General features: G+C 46.1%; 1 gene segment (V, D, J or C); it reads left to right on the top strand.

The window, feature by feature from the left end:
• The window catches only part of LOC140716605 (Ig heavy chain C region-like), a 104868-nt gene extending 88139 nt beyond the window's left edge, over window positions 1-16729 (top strand). The window contains 6 exon segments of the C gene segment in view: window positions 7887-8180; window positions 9115-9414; window positions 13021-13323; window positions 13410-13727; window positions 15057-15377; window positions 16029-16729. Of these exon segments, the coding sequence occupies window positions 8081-8180; window positions 9115-9414; window positions 13021-13323; window positions 13410-13727; window positions 15057-15377; window positions 16029-16414 (1728 nt within the window).
• The last annotated feature ends 2085 nt before the right edge of the window (window positions 16730-18814 follow it).

Below are 18814 nucleotides of genomic sequence, written 5' to 3'. Positions count from 1 at the left end.
ATATCTGTCCACTGACTGGTGTCTCTCGGTCCCTGTCTCTCAGGGGGATATCTGTCCACTGACTGGTGTCTCTCGGTCCCTGTCTCTCAGGGGGATATCTGTCCACTGACTGGTGTCTCTCAGTCCCTGTCTCTCAGGGGGATATCTGTCCACTGACTGGTGTCTCTCAGTCCCTGTCTCTCAGGGGGACATCTGTCCACCGACTGGTGTCTCTCAGTCCCTGTCTCTCAGGGGGATATCTGTCCACTGACTGGTGTCTCTCAGAGGGATATCTATCCACTGACTGGTGTCTCTCAGTCCCTGTCTCTCAGGGGGATATCTGTCCACTGACTGGTGTCTCTCAGTCCCTGTCTCTCAGGGGGATATCTGTCCACTGACTGGTGTCTCTCAGAGGGATATCTATCCATTGACTGGTGTCTCTCAGTCCCTGTCTCTCAGGGGGACATCTGTCCACTGACTGGTGTCTCTGATTCTCTCTCGCTGGGATTCTGTGTGTTTCAGTTTACACAAACTGTTCATCGCTGAAATTGATGAATCGATCAGAGTGTGACAGATCTTTAATCCGGATCTGGTCACTGCCGCGGACCTGCCGCCTGTTGCAGAGACAAACATCTTTTGGGGAATTGAAATCGCTGCTGTGGGCGGGGACAGGAATCTGCGCCTCTGGTTTCAGTGTGTGAGAGCCTGTTCAAACCGCGGCTCCCTCTCTCACTCACAGCCCACGTCCCTATTCAAACAGCGCACACTGCGGCTCCGGACAAAGCCGGCCTGAGCTGAAGCCGCCGATCTCAACAGTGTCCAAGTCCGGCTCAGTGTTCAGGGCGATGGGGGTCGTTCCTTATCTCTGTCTCCTCCTGTCTTGTCTGGCAGGTGGGTGTCCCGAGGCTTGTCGCTCACCCGCGACCGGCTGTTTCTCGGAGGCTTTGTGAACCTCTGCCCGTGGAACATTTTATTAATTTCTGCTCTTTTTTATTGACAGGCGTGCGGTCCGACATCGTGCTGACACAGCCCAAGTCAGCGGTGGTACAGCCCGGACAGTCCCACAGACTGACCTGTGAGGTCAGTGGGTTCGATATCAGCAGCTATCACATGCACTGGGTGAAACAGGTCCCCGGGAAAGGGCTGGAGTGGCTGGTAGTGTATTACAGTGAAAGTTACAAGTATTACGCGCCTGGAGTCCAGAGCCGGTTCACCGCTTCCAAGGACAGCAGCAACTTTTATCTGCAAATGAACAGCCTGAGACTGGACGACTCGGCCACCTATTACTGTGCGAGTGGATGGCACAGTGTGAGAGATGGCGGCTCCCTCCATACACAAACCTACCGCAACAAAACTCTTTAAATTGCGCTCTTCGGGTGCCTCCACTGGCCTTTACCCCGGGATCCGTGAATATCAATCAGATCCCGAGTGGATAATCTGGAAGTTGGAACAAGTTCCACTGGAGATGTGTCTGGAAGGGAACGGGACCACCGAGGAGGAGCTGTCAGTGGAAGCCCAGTGAAAGGTCCCGGTGGGTTATATCATCTCCACTTCAGGACTGGGATGGCCGAGATTGAGACCCGCTGTGTGGGACACCCGGACACTGAGGGAGGGTTTAATAAATCCGCCGGCCGGCTCTGGGATCCACTGGATTTCGGGCTGGATGTGATGAAGGCGGTTTGTGACCTGCGGTGAAGCGCTGTGACTATGGAGCACGGTGACGGGGAGCTGAACAGAACCTGGTCCCGACAAAGGAGCGTCTGCAGCGCAGTCTGTCTCCACGGATTCCGCATTGCTGCTTCCCAGAGTCAAATCCCCGAAGCCTGACTCGGACTGCTGGGTGTAAATGTCCATTTCTGGACAACTAAAAGCTCAAAAAAGATTCGACTCTGATTCCGGGTGATGGCGGGAGCCGGTGTCCACAGACAGGAAAACTGTGAAAATGCCTCTTTTAATCACACGCCATGAAGAGACGAGGACGGAGTTTGGGATGGAAATCCAGGAAGCGGCTGCTCCCGGTCCGGACAGGGATCGTGTTGACATTTTGCTGAGATTATTGGATGTGACGGGCAAGTGAAGTTACTGCACTGGGTGAATGGGGAGACGGGGCACTGTGACTATCTTGACTACTGGGGCGGAGGAACCTCGCTGAAAGTGACTTCAGGTAAGACCAACTTCTCAATTGTATCTTCACGCAATAGAATTTTATTTATTTACGGTTTTAGCGAATTCGGTGATTTAACTGAAATCAGTGAGATATTTAGAGCGAGTACATGAATCTCCCCGAAACGGCGGGTTTCTCTAGAGCCCAGTAACAGTACAAGGGTACATACCCCACCCCACCAGTGAACTGTCCCCAGACCGGGGACAGGCTCAGGGGAATGGGGTCGGATCTTGTCACCAGACTGTGCCTTGACACCGGCCGGTTGTGCTGAGTGAGCTCAGTGTTTGGTTCAAGTCTGGCTTCTGATCCTCAGCACCAACTGAAGCCACGTTCAGGGGCTGAGCGTTTCAGTGCAGTTGAACTCGTTCCCTGTCAGTGACAACAATGGATCTGTTCAGTGTCAAGTTATTGGGATCGGGTTTTACTGTCGGCTGCTTTCATGTTGAAGGTAATGGGATTGAGACATAATCTGAGGGAATGGTTACACATGTATGATCTGGTTGATGGCTCAATATCCCCAGGGTACAGGTGGGTGTCAGTCCCATCATGTAATGTCCGGCGTGAGGTCCGTCCCGGGATACAGCAAAAGTATCGGCGATATCCCAGGATTAATTGATGGGATTAAGGTTTTAGTTTTATTCCCTGATGGGTGAGGAGGTGAGGTATGGTGGGGAAGAATTTTGGAGTTGGGAAGGCAGTGGGGAAGTGGTGCAGGAAAGGTAAGGCAGGGAATTGAAATCACAATTTCTTCACACATTCCGGGCAGCCTTGCATTGGTGGGTGGGGGAGGGGGGGAGTGGTGCAGGTGGGGTGGGGAGGGGAGCGTTCACGTCAATAATGTGTAATAGGGGAGCATTTAAGGGAAGGTTTGTTGATGAGGGTTTGTGATCTGGAACACACCGCCTGAATGATGGTGGTGGCCAATAGTGAGTGTAGAGAGGGAACAGGAGATCCGCCTTTTGTAGGGATACAGGGAAGAGCAGAGAGACCAATGGGTTTATTGCGTTTGCTCAGCTAAAGGGAAGCACAGACACTATCGGATGAATGGCCTCACTCTCTGCTCTGTCATTCACTGAAATCAGTATTTATCTTGTAAATCTGGGAAATGCTTCCTCAAAGGGATTCCAACAAGCACCCAAGGGTACACAGAGCATGAGTTAAATGCAGATTACAGCTCCCATGTCCTGTCCTGGCAGCCACGGATTAGATACAAAGATCTTTCTGCACTGTCCCATCCCTCCCAGGGCGGAGGCAGCAGAGGTTAGACACAGAGTGAAGCTTCCCCCAACCTGTCCCATCACACGCTCACCGGACACGAGTTGAACTTTACTGTTCAAATGAACTGCTTATTCTCAGTTCACAGACGGAGCAACTGCTCTAATTTCTTGCCCTCCTCCATCCCCCGACTGGGTTTGTTTAACAAGTGTTTTCCTACATTAACCAGTGTTGCTGGTGATTCAGTAAAAGTGGTTGTGAGATAAAGTGCTGACATTTACAGACACCTTCCATGGTGTCCCCGAGCTCTTCACAGGCAATGAAGTAGTTTCAAAGTACAGCCCTGTTGTAGAGTCGGGAATGTGGAGCCACTCTGCACACAGCAGAATCCACAAACTGCAAAGTGAGAACGATCAGACAGTCTGTTCTGGTGATGTTATTGAAGGAGAAATATTGTCCAGGACACCGTGGACACAGTGATCCAATGGACAGGCTCAAGGTTGGATTCGGAGTGATGACTTAGTTCACCATAACCTACAACAGATTTGGATCTGTGGTCAGATTTCCATCATCTTAGTAATTGGTATTGTTTTTAAATCCAGTCATTAGTAATGATGACCATTCAGTTTTACTGATGTCCCTCAGGGAAGGAGATCTCTGGTCCTTACCATCCTTACCCTTTGCAGCTATATAGGACCCTGGTCAGACCCCACTTGGAGTACTGTGCTCAGTTCTGGTCGCCTCACTACAGGAAGGATGTGGAAGCCATAGAAAGGGTGCAGAGAAGATTTACAAGGATGGTTCCTGGATTGGGAACATGCCATATGAGAACAGGTTGAGTGAACTTGGCCTTTTCTCCTTGGGGCGATGGAGGATGATAGAGGTGAAAAAGATAATTGAGTGGCATTAATCGTGTGGATAGTCAGAGGCTTTTTCCCAGGGATGAAATGGTTGCAACAAGAGGACACAGGTTTAAGCTGCTGGGGAGTAGGTACAGAAGAGATGCCAGGGGTAAGTTTTTTACTCAGAGAGTGGTGAGTGCGTGGAATGGGCTGCCGACAATGGTGGTGGAGGCGGATACAACAGGGTCTTTTAAGAGACCTTTGGATAGGTCCATGGAGCTCAGAAAAATAGAGGGCCATGTGTAAGCCTAGTTCTTAATTTCTAAGGTAGGGACATGTTCGGCACAACTTTGTGTGCCAAAGGGCCTGTATTGTGCTATAGGTTTTCTATGTTCCATGTTCTATGTGTTCTATGAGCCTATTTATGACCCATCAATGTGTTTATATCCAAAAGCCCTCTGAATGACAGCTCAGATGTGTAATTCATTCAGACTTTACCGGCAAAGCCCAGATTCCAAAAGACGAATGAATAAATAAAATTGCCCATCTGTTGTTCATACTCCCCGATGTTCTAGCCACTTACTACAATACAGACTGAAATCAGACTGAACCTCCACCGATCTGCTGATTCACCATCGATCGTTTTGTACAAATACCCAGCTCCTGTGACCCATCGAGATCCAGTTCCCCTCCACCCCAGCACCCTGTGACCCACACAGATACAGTTCCCCTCTTCACCCCAGCACCCTGTGACCCACCCAGATACAGTTCCCCTCTTCATCCCAGCACCCTGTGACCCACCCAGATCCAGTTCCCCTCTTCACCTCAGCACCCTGTGACCCACCCAGATCCAGTTCCCCTCTTCACCCCAGCACCCTGTGACCCACCCAGATCCAGTTCCCCTCTTCACCCCAGCACCCTGCTATCAGTTTGATGGGTGTTTTTATAAAGACCCAGAGGAACACTGATCCAGACAGAACTGTACTTACCACCTGCTGGTCCCGGGATGTAAAAGATCCTCAGCTGCAAATCTCACCGACTGACATTATTGTGCCTCTTGCACTGCCAACACTGAGCAGCTCAGGGAACATCTGTGGGGTGAGAAACAGAGTTAATGTTTCACATCAGTGACCTTTCACCAAACTCCGTCAGTCTGATTTCTGGCAACTACACTGTTTCCAGTTTTATATTACTGAATATAAATTCATCCTGGAGGGAAATCATCCAGAAATCATCCAGTAACCGGAGAGACTCCGGATGTAACGTACCTTTCCTATTTTGATGAAAACAATTTGTTTTTCATTGGCTTCTACAACCCCAGAACATCCCAGGGCCTTTACCAACCCAGCAAGTACTTCTGCAGTGTGTCACTTGTCCACAAGCTGAACTACAACATGACAATCTAGTCTGTTTGGGTGATGTTGGAAGGGAATGGTCACTTTTAGCCTACAATTCCTAAAGCTCCTCGCCATTGGAAAATCTTCATTTGAAGTCTGAAAATTCAAAGTAAAATTTATTATCAGGGTACATATATGTCACCACATACAACTCTGAGATTCATTTGCTTGTGGGCATACTCAGCAAATCTATAGAATAGTAACTGTAAACAGGATCAATGAAACAGCGAGAGCATAGAAGACAATAAACTGTTGAAATGCAACCCTAAATAAATTGCAATAAATAACAAGGTAAAGAGTCCTTAAAGTGAGATCATTGTTTATGGGAACATCTCAATAGATGAGCATAAATATCCTCTTTTATTCAAGAGCCGGATGCTTGAGGGTAGTAACTGTTCTTGAAACTGGTGCTGTGAGTCGTGAGGCTCTTGTTCCTTCTGCCTGATGGCAGCAGTGAGAAAAGAGCCCGGCCTGGGTGGTGAGGATCTTTGATGATAGATGCTGCTTTCTTACGACAGCATTTCATGTAGATGTGCTCAATGGTTGAGAGTGCTTTACCCATTACGTACTGGGCTGAATCCACTATCGTTTGCAGTATTTTCCATTCAAAGGCATTGCTGTTCCCATACCGGGCCGTAATGCAGCCAGTCAATACACTTTCCACTAGACATCTATAGAAGTTTATCAAGGTTTTAGACATCATGCCAAGTCTCCACAGACTCCTGAGGAAGTAGAGGCACTGTCCTGTTTCCTCTGCAATTACATTTATATGCTGAGTCCAGGACAGGTCCTCTGAGATAGTGACACCCAGGAATTTAAAGTTACTGACTGTGTGGTAGATGAATAGATAGACACAGATTATTGATGGTCGTCCTGATGGTCCCAGGTCTTTGGTCCCATAACTCCCTTGTTGTCAAGGGTTGACGCTGATAAACAGCAGCAAGGTTCCTCAGACCACAGCTGACCATCCCTTTCCCCTGCTGCTCAATATAAGGGAAACTGAAGATACTGTGGTTTGAATGGTGCTGGCTGTAGCTGGCATTCCCGATGTGAACCATTTACCAGTGTCTAGCCACTTACACTGGAGTCAGTCTCACAGTTCCACAGACCACTGTGCACCAAGATTTACTGAGTGACAGATGCCACCAGAACTGTCACCACACTCCACCACATGACACGGGGCCTTGCTGGAGTTCCCAGGATTAAACTGGGGATTCCACCTCAATGATTCCCTCACAGACTAGATTTGTCAAAGGATCACAGTCACCATTCATCTCAGTGCGATTCTTGGCCTGGTGTGTTGGGAAGGCGTTTGGCTTGTAATTCCCACAGGCTCGGTGCGGTTGAAGTTCTTCCTCAGTTGCATGGGTTGAATTTTGAGGCGGTGTCAGATGCATCAAGTAGTGCAGAGGGTGCATCAGAAGTGCGGAAGACTTCGGAGTCCTCGTGCGAGTCTCCCAGGTGAATTTACAGGTTGAGTCTGTGGTAAAGAAGGCAAACTCAATGTTGGCATCGACTTCACATCGGACATTGGATGACTGTCTCAGTACGGTTCTGGGTGGGGTGTTGGGGCACACTTGTGACTGTGGGCTCAAGCCTCCACTGTGAGACTGACCCATAGCCTCTGAGCTCAGTGACACAGATTCCCAGCTGGGTGTTGAAGTGGTGAGAGTTTTGTTTCATGGGGTGAATAATTTTGGAAATTACTCATTTATAAACAGTACTGTGCAAAGATCTTGGGCCTATGTATATTGCTAGCGTGCCTAAGACTTTTCCGTAGTAACATATTTGTCAAAGAGGAGTGGAGAGTGAGTTTGTAAATCTGGTGAGAGCAAAGGATGTTGGGAATGGTGAGAGTGGAATGCCATGGGAGGGGTGTGGGGCAGGTGAAAGAGCAGGGGCAGCAGTTGGCACGGGTGCAGTTCCAACCAGCTCTGAGACAACAGGCAAGGTCACTTGATTCAAAACAATTGGTTTATTGATCTTTCCGGAATGTCTCTCTGATGCTTCTCACTCCCTTCTCTTTCCCACTCTCAGTCCACAATAGAGACCCACATCAGAATCAGGTTTATCCTCACTCACATCTGTCATGAAATTTGTTTTTCTTTAGTGGCTGAGGTACAGTGCAATACATAAAATTACTACAGTACAGTGGAGGGGTCGGGTGGGCATCCCAGCTTATGTGTCTCAGACTTCAGCACAGTAGTTAGTAATGGTAATGTATAACATGTCTCCTCTGCCAGTAATGCATTTATTTACAGAACTTCTGTGAATTTCTTTCTATTTCAGATGTCAAGTTCACACCATCAGTCTACATCACTCCTTCCTGCAACATAGAATCTGACCAAGGCATCAGGCTCCTCTGTCTGGTCAAGGACTATCAGCCTGAGAGCATCAGTCAGACATGGTCCACTAACAGTGGGGACATCACCACAGGAATCAAGAAATACCCGGCGGTGTTGGGGCAAAATTCAAAGTACACGATGAGCAGCTTGCTCGAAGTCTCTGCGGCAGACTGGAAGAAGAATAAAGTCTACACGTGCAAGGCAGGGACGGTGACAGCAGAGTTCCAGAAACCTCAATGTTAGTATGAGACATAATTTTCTCTTAAAAGCTGCATTGATCTCAGAGCGTAAATCTGGAACACGAACCTTTGTCAGATAATGTTCGGCATGGCAATTAACTCCTTTATTCTAATCTTACAACGGCAGTATGACTCCTCACCAAAATGACAGTGAGAAAACGTATGGAATTGATATGGGGGGAGACGTCCTCCTGAACTCAATGAAACTCCGTATCAGTGGAGGGTGGAGGAAACAACTTGTGCTGATCTGCCTCCAGTGTATCCACTCCTTTCAGGAACCTCTCCACCATCCCATCCCACAAAAACCTCCCTACAGATCAGCTCCTGTACACATACAGAGACCGCTGGCCCATCGTACCCCTGCACATAGAACAACAATTTAAACTTTACCCCACTCCTCCTGCACTTTCCCCTCCACCCTGCAGCTTCCCCCTCTTCTGGTAAAAGCAATCCCTGGTGAATGTGATGAAGGAATCCACCCCACTGCCCTTCTTTAACCATCTTCTCACAGATCTGAACCAGCCTTTGCAGATACAACAAAATAATTCCCTCCTGTCCATCTGTTCTTCTTTCCCATTGAAAGTAAAATTGTGTTTCCCAAACTCGCCAGTGGAAACAGTACCACACCATGTACTCCTGCTCACAGGAGCTGGTATCAGTCATTCTCCATTCAACAATTAGATCATGGCAGGTCTGCACCTCAACCCCATGACCCACCTCTCTGCATTATCATAGCATAGTGGGACACACTGCTGGGAGGCCCAAGTGATACACCCAGCCCTCCCACTCACTGGTGTGAGCCATCAGATCATCAGTAAATTAACAACATTCTTGAGAGGGCTGGAATTGGGGAACTAGCCCGGGATGAGGGGGAATGAAATCTAAAGCATGGGCCAAGCAATCATGTACTGACAGATATTAAATGTGTTACAGCTCCGAAGCTCAGCTCCCTTGTTCCATCCCGGGAGGTGATCCACAGTCAAACAAATGCTGTCCTGGGCTGTGTGATATCTGGATTCTCTCCTGACAACGTTAAAGTATCCTGGAAAAAAGCTGGATCTGCCCAAGCAGGCATCGTTCTCCCTTCCACTCGGAGATCTGATGGTGGATTTGAAACAATCGCTTACCTGACAGTGCCTGTGCGGGAATGGACCAAGAAACAGGAATATACTTGTGAAGTGAATCACGCACCTTCCGGTTTTAGTGGTCAGGTCAACATGACGTATCAAGAGGGTGAGTGATGTCTGAAGAAAAATTAATTAACTTACAGCACTGAACTACCTAACTGATACTCCCACACAATTCCTGTCCCTACTGTCAATCTGGTTGTGTGATGTACAGATGATCTTTGCACTTTGAATCAACTCATATCACCAGCAGCTTTAACCCCATCTACTGGGTGGGAAAGGTATAAGGTGAGGTCACCTGTCCATTCTGTCTCAATAATTTTAGTTGTCTCTGTTTGCAGTTATAATGAAAATAAGTTAGTGAGCAAAGCTCACGTCCCATGCTTTACCATCTGGAGAAAATCTCCCTTTCCCGTTTTCACTGTCTTCTCAGTGTTAGTTCCTCAAAAAATATCTCTGCAATTTCATATTTGCTTCAGTCCCCAGAGTCTGTTTCCAGTGTTTCCTGAAAGACTCTTCTGTCGATTGACCACTCACTGAAATGTAGGTGCCTGGATTATTTTTGAATTGATGCCCAATCCTCGAGTGAATGTTGTGACCTTGTGTCCTCAGATCCTTGACCAGGTTCAGAGAACACATGCATTTATCATGGCTGACACAACCTCATCCCGATAGGATGCGATATACAGAGGATAGAGAGTGGGAATATGTGGGGCTCCCTTTTTTCCAAGCATGGGAAAAGAGCTGAAAATATCTAACATTTAAATCTATGAATCTTCCATTTCCAGGTGGAAAATGTCCCAGCTGTTTTTCGGAGCCTGTGCCAAGGTTCTTTTACCAGAGTAATCTCAATGCAACATTCTCCGATGGTTCTACCCTACAGTATCATTGTTCTGCAGGAAAGTGTGAAATAAAGTGATTGGCTGTGTATACAATTCGTCATTGAATTTCATAACAATCCATTTATCCATGGATTCCCGACCCGCCCCTGGTATCCATTGGGATGGAAATTTAACAAAGAGAGAAGAAAACACGATTCAAACTGACTACCTCTTCAATCACATTTCTATTTAACTTCCTATTATCCTTGTGGCCACCTTTTTCAATTTGACTTCCCATTCCCATTCTGACATGTTTGTCCATGGTCTCCTCTACTGCCCTGGTGAGGCCAAAGTCAGGTTGGAGTAGCAACACCTCATATTCCATCCAGATATCTGCCAGCCTGATAGCTTGAGTTCTAATTTCTGCAACCTCCAGTAATCTCCCCCCGGTCCTTTAATCCCCTTTTTTTCTAATCCCCCATATTAGATACTGCCTCATTCTATCACTTCTCCTCATCTGCCCATCATCTACATTTGGTTCCCCTCCTCTTGAACATTTCCTCCATGGTCCACTGTCCTGTCAGATTGCTTCTGCTTCAGCCATTTATCTCTTCCATTTATCGTCTACCAGCTTTCTACTTCATACCCCCTCCCCATCCACACCCTTCCCCCTCACCTGGTCTCACCTCTCATCTGACAGAATGTATTCCTCTCCACTCCACCCACCTCTTATTCTGGCTTCTGCCCCCTTCCTTTCCAGTACCGGTGAAGTCACTTGGCCCGAAAGATCGACTGTTTATTTCCCTCCATAGACACTGCCCAACTTCCCATGTTCCTCCAGCATTTTGTGTGTGTTGTTCAAGATCTCCAGCATCTGTAGAACCTCTTGTGTTTCTGGTTGTCCATACACTCATTCATTTGTGGACATTGTTGCTTCAGTGTGACTCAGATCCCAATTCCAGTTTCCTTGGCCAGATTCCCTCCTGTCTGACTCCAGTCAGCAAGAACTGGAACCTGTTTTTCACCCAGTGGCTGTGAGGCACGAGGTGATGAAGGTGAATGGGGCTGAAATTCCAAATTGACTCAGTCAAAGGACGGATGACCCTTTGATAATGTTGGGCACAAGACAAATTGGTGAGACAAGACACAGGGGTCTACCCAGTCTCCTGTCCAATCTGACATGCTTTGTGTGTAATTCCTGGATCAGACAATTTGTTAAAGTTACATTGATCCACGTGCGGGACACTGAATTCAGTCCAAGAGGGAAACACAGTGATCCCAAAGAATGTCAGAAAGGACAATGTTTTGTTAAAATTACCCAAGCACTGTCAGAATGCTATGCTTCTTGTGGAATAATTCAGCAATAAGGGGAGCGATCTTGACTTCGTCAGGTTTTATGAGAGGATCGCATTTCCCAGGGACTGCTGAACATCAAGACCAGGCTGATATGGGACCGAACTGAGAAATCTGCCAAAACACGTTTAACAACATCACAGTGCTGAGTAAACTGGGATTCACAATTCCGTGACCCTTCAGTGTACACCGAGGTTTGCAGATTTGTGATATTACACAACAACAATGATCATCTAGACTACACCCATGGACTTTCTGTTTTAAAAGAAAATTGCTCATAATCTTACTGACATGAGAAAGGTTAAGAAATACACATCATACTTTGTCAGATGATCCGTCCCAGTCAGACTGGACAGTGTGTGTTACATCTGCTCTTTCTTCAGACAAAGACACTGACTCACAGTCTCACTGAAGGACTCAACCATGACACAAACACAATCAGCCTCCACACTAAATGTCAAAGAGCAAAAGGGGACCGAGTGTGTAAATGGTGTACACAAAGTGCAGAGAGCTGCAGTGTATGTGAACTGATGGTCGTGCATTGGGAGACGGCCTCAGCAACTTCACTTGAGTGCAATCACACAAAACTGACACTAACCCAGAGGACAGGTGACCCAACACTTGATCAAAGAGCTGTTTTATTCACTTATCATTTCCTATCAGTCACTGATCGCTCTGGAACTGAGGGACTTGCTGCCTCATTCCTGATGGTGATTCAGGTTCAGCCGTGATGCTGCAGGTCTGGAGTCACAGACCAGCCGGATCAGATGGGACTTCTCTCCGGAAGTGATCACAGGGAATGACACTACAAATACCTCCATAGACATCTTTCTATTCCAAAAAGCACTGATGAATTAAATTTACACTCCCATCCACCAGGTTGGGATTTGAAACTATTTTCCCAGTTCATCAGCCCAGCAACTTAACAACGCACTCTGACCATGGCTGCTCATTTCAAGAGAGACAGCGGCTTCAATGTTTGTAAGCAGGAATGCTAAAACCACAGGCACCAGCAGAAGTAGTGCAGGTGTATGAGGGAGCAGAGTTGAAAGAACACGATGTTTTCTGAAGTTTGTGTTGGCGGTGAAGGTTGCAGAGATGAGGAGAGGCACAGCCACAGTAAGACTGGAATGTCAGGATGTGAAGTTATTAAACTGAGTGAATCCCAGGCTCAGCCCAGATGGAGAAAGGGATTCTCATTGATTCACAGTGCTCATTGTTACTGATCAATGGCACTGAGACTCCAAGCAAAGAATATACTGAACTGTGTCTCTGCTGAGAAATCTGCACGCTTCTCTGTCTCACAGTGAACCAATTGGTACAGTTATTAGAAAGGGATTCAAAACTGATTAGCACATCCTTTGTTCTGATTTTCTTTTCTGAATCAAAACTTGGAGGAATGTGAAACACGTGATTCAGTCCTGGGTGTTTCTGTTTACATTAAGTGCAGCAATCTTACTGATGATCTGTCTTGACCTAACGCAACCAATAGAAATATCTCCAATAAGATTCTGAGCATTTCCATTTCTAATCCACAGAATTGTCAGTCTTTATTCAAAATCCCGACATTGAAGAGATGTGGATCGGCAAGACTTCGACAGTGAAGTGCACGGTTCTCTGTACAGATCCCGAAGATATCCACATCTCTTGGCACGTGGGCGGGAAGGAGAAAACTAAAGGAATTCACACCCATCAAGCGGAGAGGGACGGGTCCCGATACAGAGTCCTCAGCGAACTCCAGATCAGTGTGGAGGAGTGGTTCAGTGGGGTGGAGTACGAGTGCTCTGCTCAGGAATCTCCTTCATCTTCCCAAGTGTCAGCACGGACCAATAGTACCAAAGGTGGGCAAGAGACCAGCAATTAAATGGCCAGCATTAGTTACCGGAGTCAAAATGTTTGAGAATTCCTGTTTTCTTGTCTATTCCAGTCGAGATAAAAAGTCCCAAGGTCAGACTGCTGCCTCCACCTCAGGAAGAGACCAAGAAAAGGAAAACAGCCACACTGGAGTGTGTGGTCTCTGGGTTCTACCCGGACCAAATAAATGTCATCTGGGAGAAACACAACACCGTGATCACCTTCAACACCACCGCTACACCGACCGCTCTGGAGCAGGGGTGGACTTTCAGTGCCAGACACTTCCTGACCGTGAGTTTACAGGAGTGGGAGACAGAATCAGTCTTCAGCTGTACAGTGATTCATCCCCCCTCCAACACCCGTATCAAGAAGCAAGTGAAGAACGTCCAAGGTAGGGTCCTGGTTCCTCACCCCATTTTTGAAATTGTTTACATTGTGCTATGAATTCAAGGTCAACACTAAATCACAGTGTAGTTCTGGTATAGTTATATGAGGGAACTGATAAAATTCCAAGTACATTTATTATCAAAGTCTGTGCACCATATACAACCTTGAGATTCTTTTGTTGCAGACACTCACAAAGCAAAGAAACAGAATAGAATTCAGAGTCAAACATCCAATGTGAGAAAAAGAAAGAACAAATTGTGTAAACAATATAAAGATTCAAACAAACAATCCACTGAACCTGAACTGCAGAGTCCCCTGAAGTAAATCCACAGCCACGTCACCGGTTCAGCACTGCAACCAGTCCAGGAGACCGATGGCTGCAGGCCACGGCCACGGAGCCAGGCTCAGTGCTGAGGTGAGTGCCGATGGCTGCAGGCCGCAGCTGCAGAGTCAGTTCAGTGCTGAGGTGAGGGAAGCCTCACAGAGTAGTGAGCTGAATACCGGTTTGTCCATTGACTCAGCCTCAATGCCATCATCTTTTTAATCTCGCTTGGCACTTAAATTGGCCAATCATCGGTTTGTTTTCCGCTCTCAACCAACATAATCCACATTTTCACCATCGAAACAATAGTATCCCAGAAAATACTTTCAGAACTGGAGGAGAATCCAGATCATTTCACTGGACAGACACTCTGGAAATCGCTGATACTCATCTTCAAAATGCTCCCTCCCTTTACCTTTGAACATAATCCCAGCCTCTGATTAGAGTCTCAGCTGGGACTGAATTTCCAGCAGAGCAGCTCTCCCTCTGCTCCTGTGTGGGAATAGTCAGCCTGGACAATGTGTAGAAGCCTCTGGAGGGCGGCTTGAACACACAGCATTCTGACAAAGCAGAAGCAAATGTTAGTTACACCAAACAGAGAAAAAGTGTGCATTTAATATTAGTCACAAAAACTAAATGTTTCTCATAAATTCTGTAATATGAAGTGTATTTTCTGCAAGATTTTCACGTGATACTTTGCTCTGTTTCCTGTTCCACCAACACAGTCTGAAATACTGGTTATTTTCTGTATTTGTTTTAATGAGTGGCTGGCAACAGTTTAAGTGACCATGAAACTGCAAAAACAATGCAAGGGTCAATCTTGTTCATTTACATTCCCTCAGGGTGTCTACCCTAGGGAAGATTCCTTTCTTCACCAATGTAGATTGGTCTCATCTCCTCTTGATAGGACTGGCAAATCATCGACCAGAGACGAACAGAAATGCTGGTCTTGTCAGTGAGAAATTCATCCATTGGGAAATGGGGAAATAATAATTGTGACGTTTCTCCCAGATGTCTGTTCAGATACCCACCCCTCAGTCACTTTAAGCAAACCTTCCTTCGAAGAGATCTGGACAAAGAGGACAGCAACCATTCTGTGTGAGGTGGTTCACAGTGATTTACAGGGATTCAGTGTAACCTGGCAGGTGGACGGAAGGAAGAGGGAAGATGGGGTGAGGACTCTGGGTCCAGACAGCAATGGAGGTGAAGACATGATCACCAGCAGACTGACTGTCCCTGCTGCAGAGTGGAACAGTGGGGCTGAGTTCTCGTGTGTGATAGAGGACGAGAGTTTGCCAACACCGGTGAAGAAATCCATCAGGAAGGACACAGGTACGTGTGGACAGAATTCAGTGTGAGTCTGATCTCAGCAATTGAACAGATTTATCACCATCCAGCACTGTGATAGACGATAGAAAATGAGAACAGGAGCAGGTCACTGGGGCTCTCGATCTGAACCATTCAGTTTGGTTTCAGCTGGTCATCCAAACTCAATCAATATTCCTATTTTCTCCAGATATCTTTTGACCCATTCACATGAAGAAGTACATCCAACCCATTCTTGAATATATTACATGATAATTCTTCAAGTGCTTTCTGTGGGAGAGAGTTCCACAGGTTCTCACTCCCTCTACACGTACACAGCTGAGACTGCCACCCCTGCTCCAGGGGAGATGGAACAAACAGCACAGGATGATGCAAGTCCAGGGGCTGAGTTCCACTTTCTGTCGAGTTGCTGTGTTCAGCGACTCCCATTGATTGAACTGAATGGACTAACCTCGCTGGAAGCTGTAAAATGCAGCAGGTTCAAGATTTCCACTCCACAAATCCCAATGATGAGCAGAAAGGGAAAAGCCTTTAGTTTCAGATAAAGTGAAGTCTCTCAGATTTAGAAATTGTTCATGTAGGTACAAGACCAGAATGTGTTGGGTAAGGAGGGAATTATTGGAAGATTCATTCTGAATGAGATTCTCTCTGTTCCAGGTGGTGTTGTGACTCGTCCTCACGTCTACCTCCTCCCCCCATCATCGGATGAGGTAGACACCGATCAGACTGTGACCTTGATGTGCCTGGTCACCAAGTTCTCTCCCGCAGACATCTATGTGGCCTGGATGGCCAATGACACCCTTCTGAAGACAGGGTTTGTGAACCAGCCGGTGACCAAGGACCCCAGAAGAGGCTGGAACACAATGACCAGTCAGCTGAAGGTTTCTCCTGAGGAGTGGAAGAGCGGCACCACTTTCTCCTGTGTGGTGGGTCATGAGTCGCTCACAACCAACCTGTTCCGAAGCATCAATAAATCTCACAGCAAACCCACCCTGGTCAATGTCTCACTTGTTCTGACTGATAGTTTTAAATCTTGTGTGTAATACTGCGTGATTTAATCCATGAAACCCTAGTTTTGTTAGTTTTATGATTATTAATTATCACAGAGGGTTATTTTGCTGATTAAAACATGTTTAAGATCTGGACCTTTTAAAATAATTAAGAATGAAATTAAGATCAAGAACCAAATTAAGGAACAAACATGATTCACCACAAACCTCTGAGTTTGTCCGTACATCCTAAGACCTTCTTCTGCCATGTTTGAATGGATTTCAACCCTGTGTGGGACTGCACAATGTATTAAATCTCTGTTTGTGTCAATGTACCGATCCAAGTGCAATAAATATGATTTGAAAATGTTTTAGCTGTGATTTTTGGAGACAGGAAATAAGGAACCTTCGACATGAGGTGTGGTAGGTGACGCACACTTGGGGAAAAATAGGTGTCTTTGTATCTATGGTGTCTAAACCCTTCCTGCATCAGGAGTCCCAGTGATCAGCTGTCAACTAATGGTCAAAGAAATTAGAACCTACGGCCATCTGACAAAAGAGGTGAGAGTGCCAACCACTGATCAGACAATATATTTGTGTCAAAGATGTTGGATCACTGTGTGAGGGCTCCTTGCCCCCACTAACTTTGCTGCTCCTCATCTGGTTCATGTGTGATGCTAACTAAATGAAACATATCATTGTTGGGAACTGTTCTGTTGCAATGGTGCAGTTAAACATCTGTCTGTCAGGGCAGATGGTTTGCATCTGCACTGAAGGGGTCTAATATCCTCACAGGAAGGTTTACTAATGCTGCATGGGGGGTGTGGGTGGGGGCTGGTTAAATTAGAGTTGCAGGGGATGAGAACCAGAGGGTCAGGAAAGATAGTGGAGAGATTCTGGAGATAGATGTCAGGAATTAAAAGGTTGAGCACGGTGTGAGCAATGTTCTCAGCTGTGTATATTTCAAAGCAAGTATTTTATAGGAAAGGCAAATGAGCTCATGTCATAGATTAACATAAGGAATTATGATACCGTAAACATTAGTGAGACTTGGTTGCAGGAGAGGCAGGACTGGCAGCTCAATATTCCAGAGTTCCATTGTTTTAGACAAGTCAATGCAGGAGGGATTAAAGGGAGAGGAATGGTGTTACTTGTGATCAGTCAGAAGAGACTGGAGAACTCCTCTATTTAGGCTTTATGGGTGGAAATGAGGAATAGGAAAGCTAAGACCACATTAATGGGGCTATATTATAGACCACCCAACAGTCTACAGGATTTAGAGGTACAAGTTTGTAGGGAGATCACAGACAGTTGTAAAAAACATAAGGTTGTGATGGTAGGTCATTTCAACTTTCCACATATTGACTTGGACTCCCATTCTATAAAAGGGATGGAGTTTGTGAAATGTACACAGGGAAGTTTCCTTAATCCGCATGGAGAAGTCCCACCGAGAGTGTGTGGAATACTCGATGCCTTTTTTCAGAATGAGACAGGGCAGCTGACAGTAGATTGTGTAAGGGAACACTTTGCATCTACTGATCAAAATGCAATTAGTTTCAAAAGAAATATGGAAAAAGATAAATCTGGTTCACAGGTTCAGATTCTAAATTCGAGAAAGGCCAATTTTGATGGTATCAGAAAGGATCTGGCAAGTGTGAGTTGGGACAGGCTGTTTTCTGGCAAAAGTGTTCTTGGTAAGTGGGAAGCCTTCAAATCGGAAATTTTGAGAGCACATTGCTTGTATGTGCCTGTCAGAATAAAAGGCAATGATGACAGGTTTAGGGAGCCTTGGTCTTCAAGAGATATTGAGGCCCTGATGAAGAAGAAAAAGGAAATGCTCAGCAGGGTCAGGCAGGTAGGAACAAATGAGGTATTTATGGGGTATAATAACTGCAAAAAAACCCCTAAGAAAGAAATAAGAAGAGCTAAAAGAATGGACAAGATTGCCCTAGCAGGCAAAGTGAAGGAGAATCCTAAGGGATTTGACAGATATGTCAAGATGAGGCAGTAAATTTGATTGGATATTGGTTTTGTGGAAGAAGCCAGAGATGGTAGCAGATGGTTGCTTCTCTGACTGAAGGCTTATGACTGGTGGAGTTCTGCAGGAATTGGTGCTGGGCCCATTGTTGTCTGTCATCTGTATCAATCACCTAGATCAGGGATGGCCAACCAGTGGTGCATTGTACCCCAGTGATAATAATAAAAAAGTAACCCCACTCATGCAAAAAGTATTAACCAAAAACCAATTTGTAGAAAAAAAAATCTATAACAGGAATTCAAGTAGCTTAGATCTAGAAATGGGATTTACTGAGAATAAATCTAAAACTTAGCAATTATTTTTAGTGATTTTATTATTTCGTGCACATCTTTTGGAGAATGCTATCTTCTTTGACATTAATCTGCTTTCAATTTAAAAAAATGTTCAATAAGTCAAACTAGGAAAGAAGGACTTTT

Source organism: Hemitrygon akajei, chromosome 25 (assembly GCF_048418815.1).
Source record: "Hemitrygon akajei chromosome 25, sHemAka1.3, whole genome shotgun sequence".
Lineage (NCBI taxonomy): Eukaryota > Metazoa > Chordata > Chondrichthyes > Myliobatiformes > Dasyatidae > Hemitrygon > Hemitrygon akajei.
This window is presented reverse-complemented; position numbering and strand designations above follow the sequence as displayed.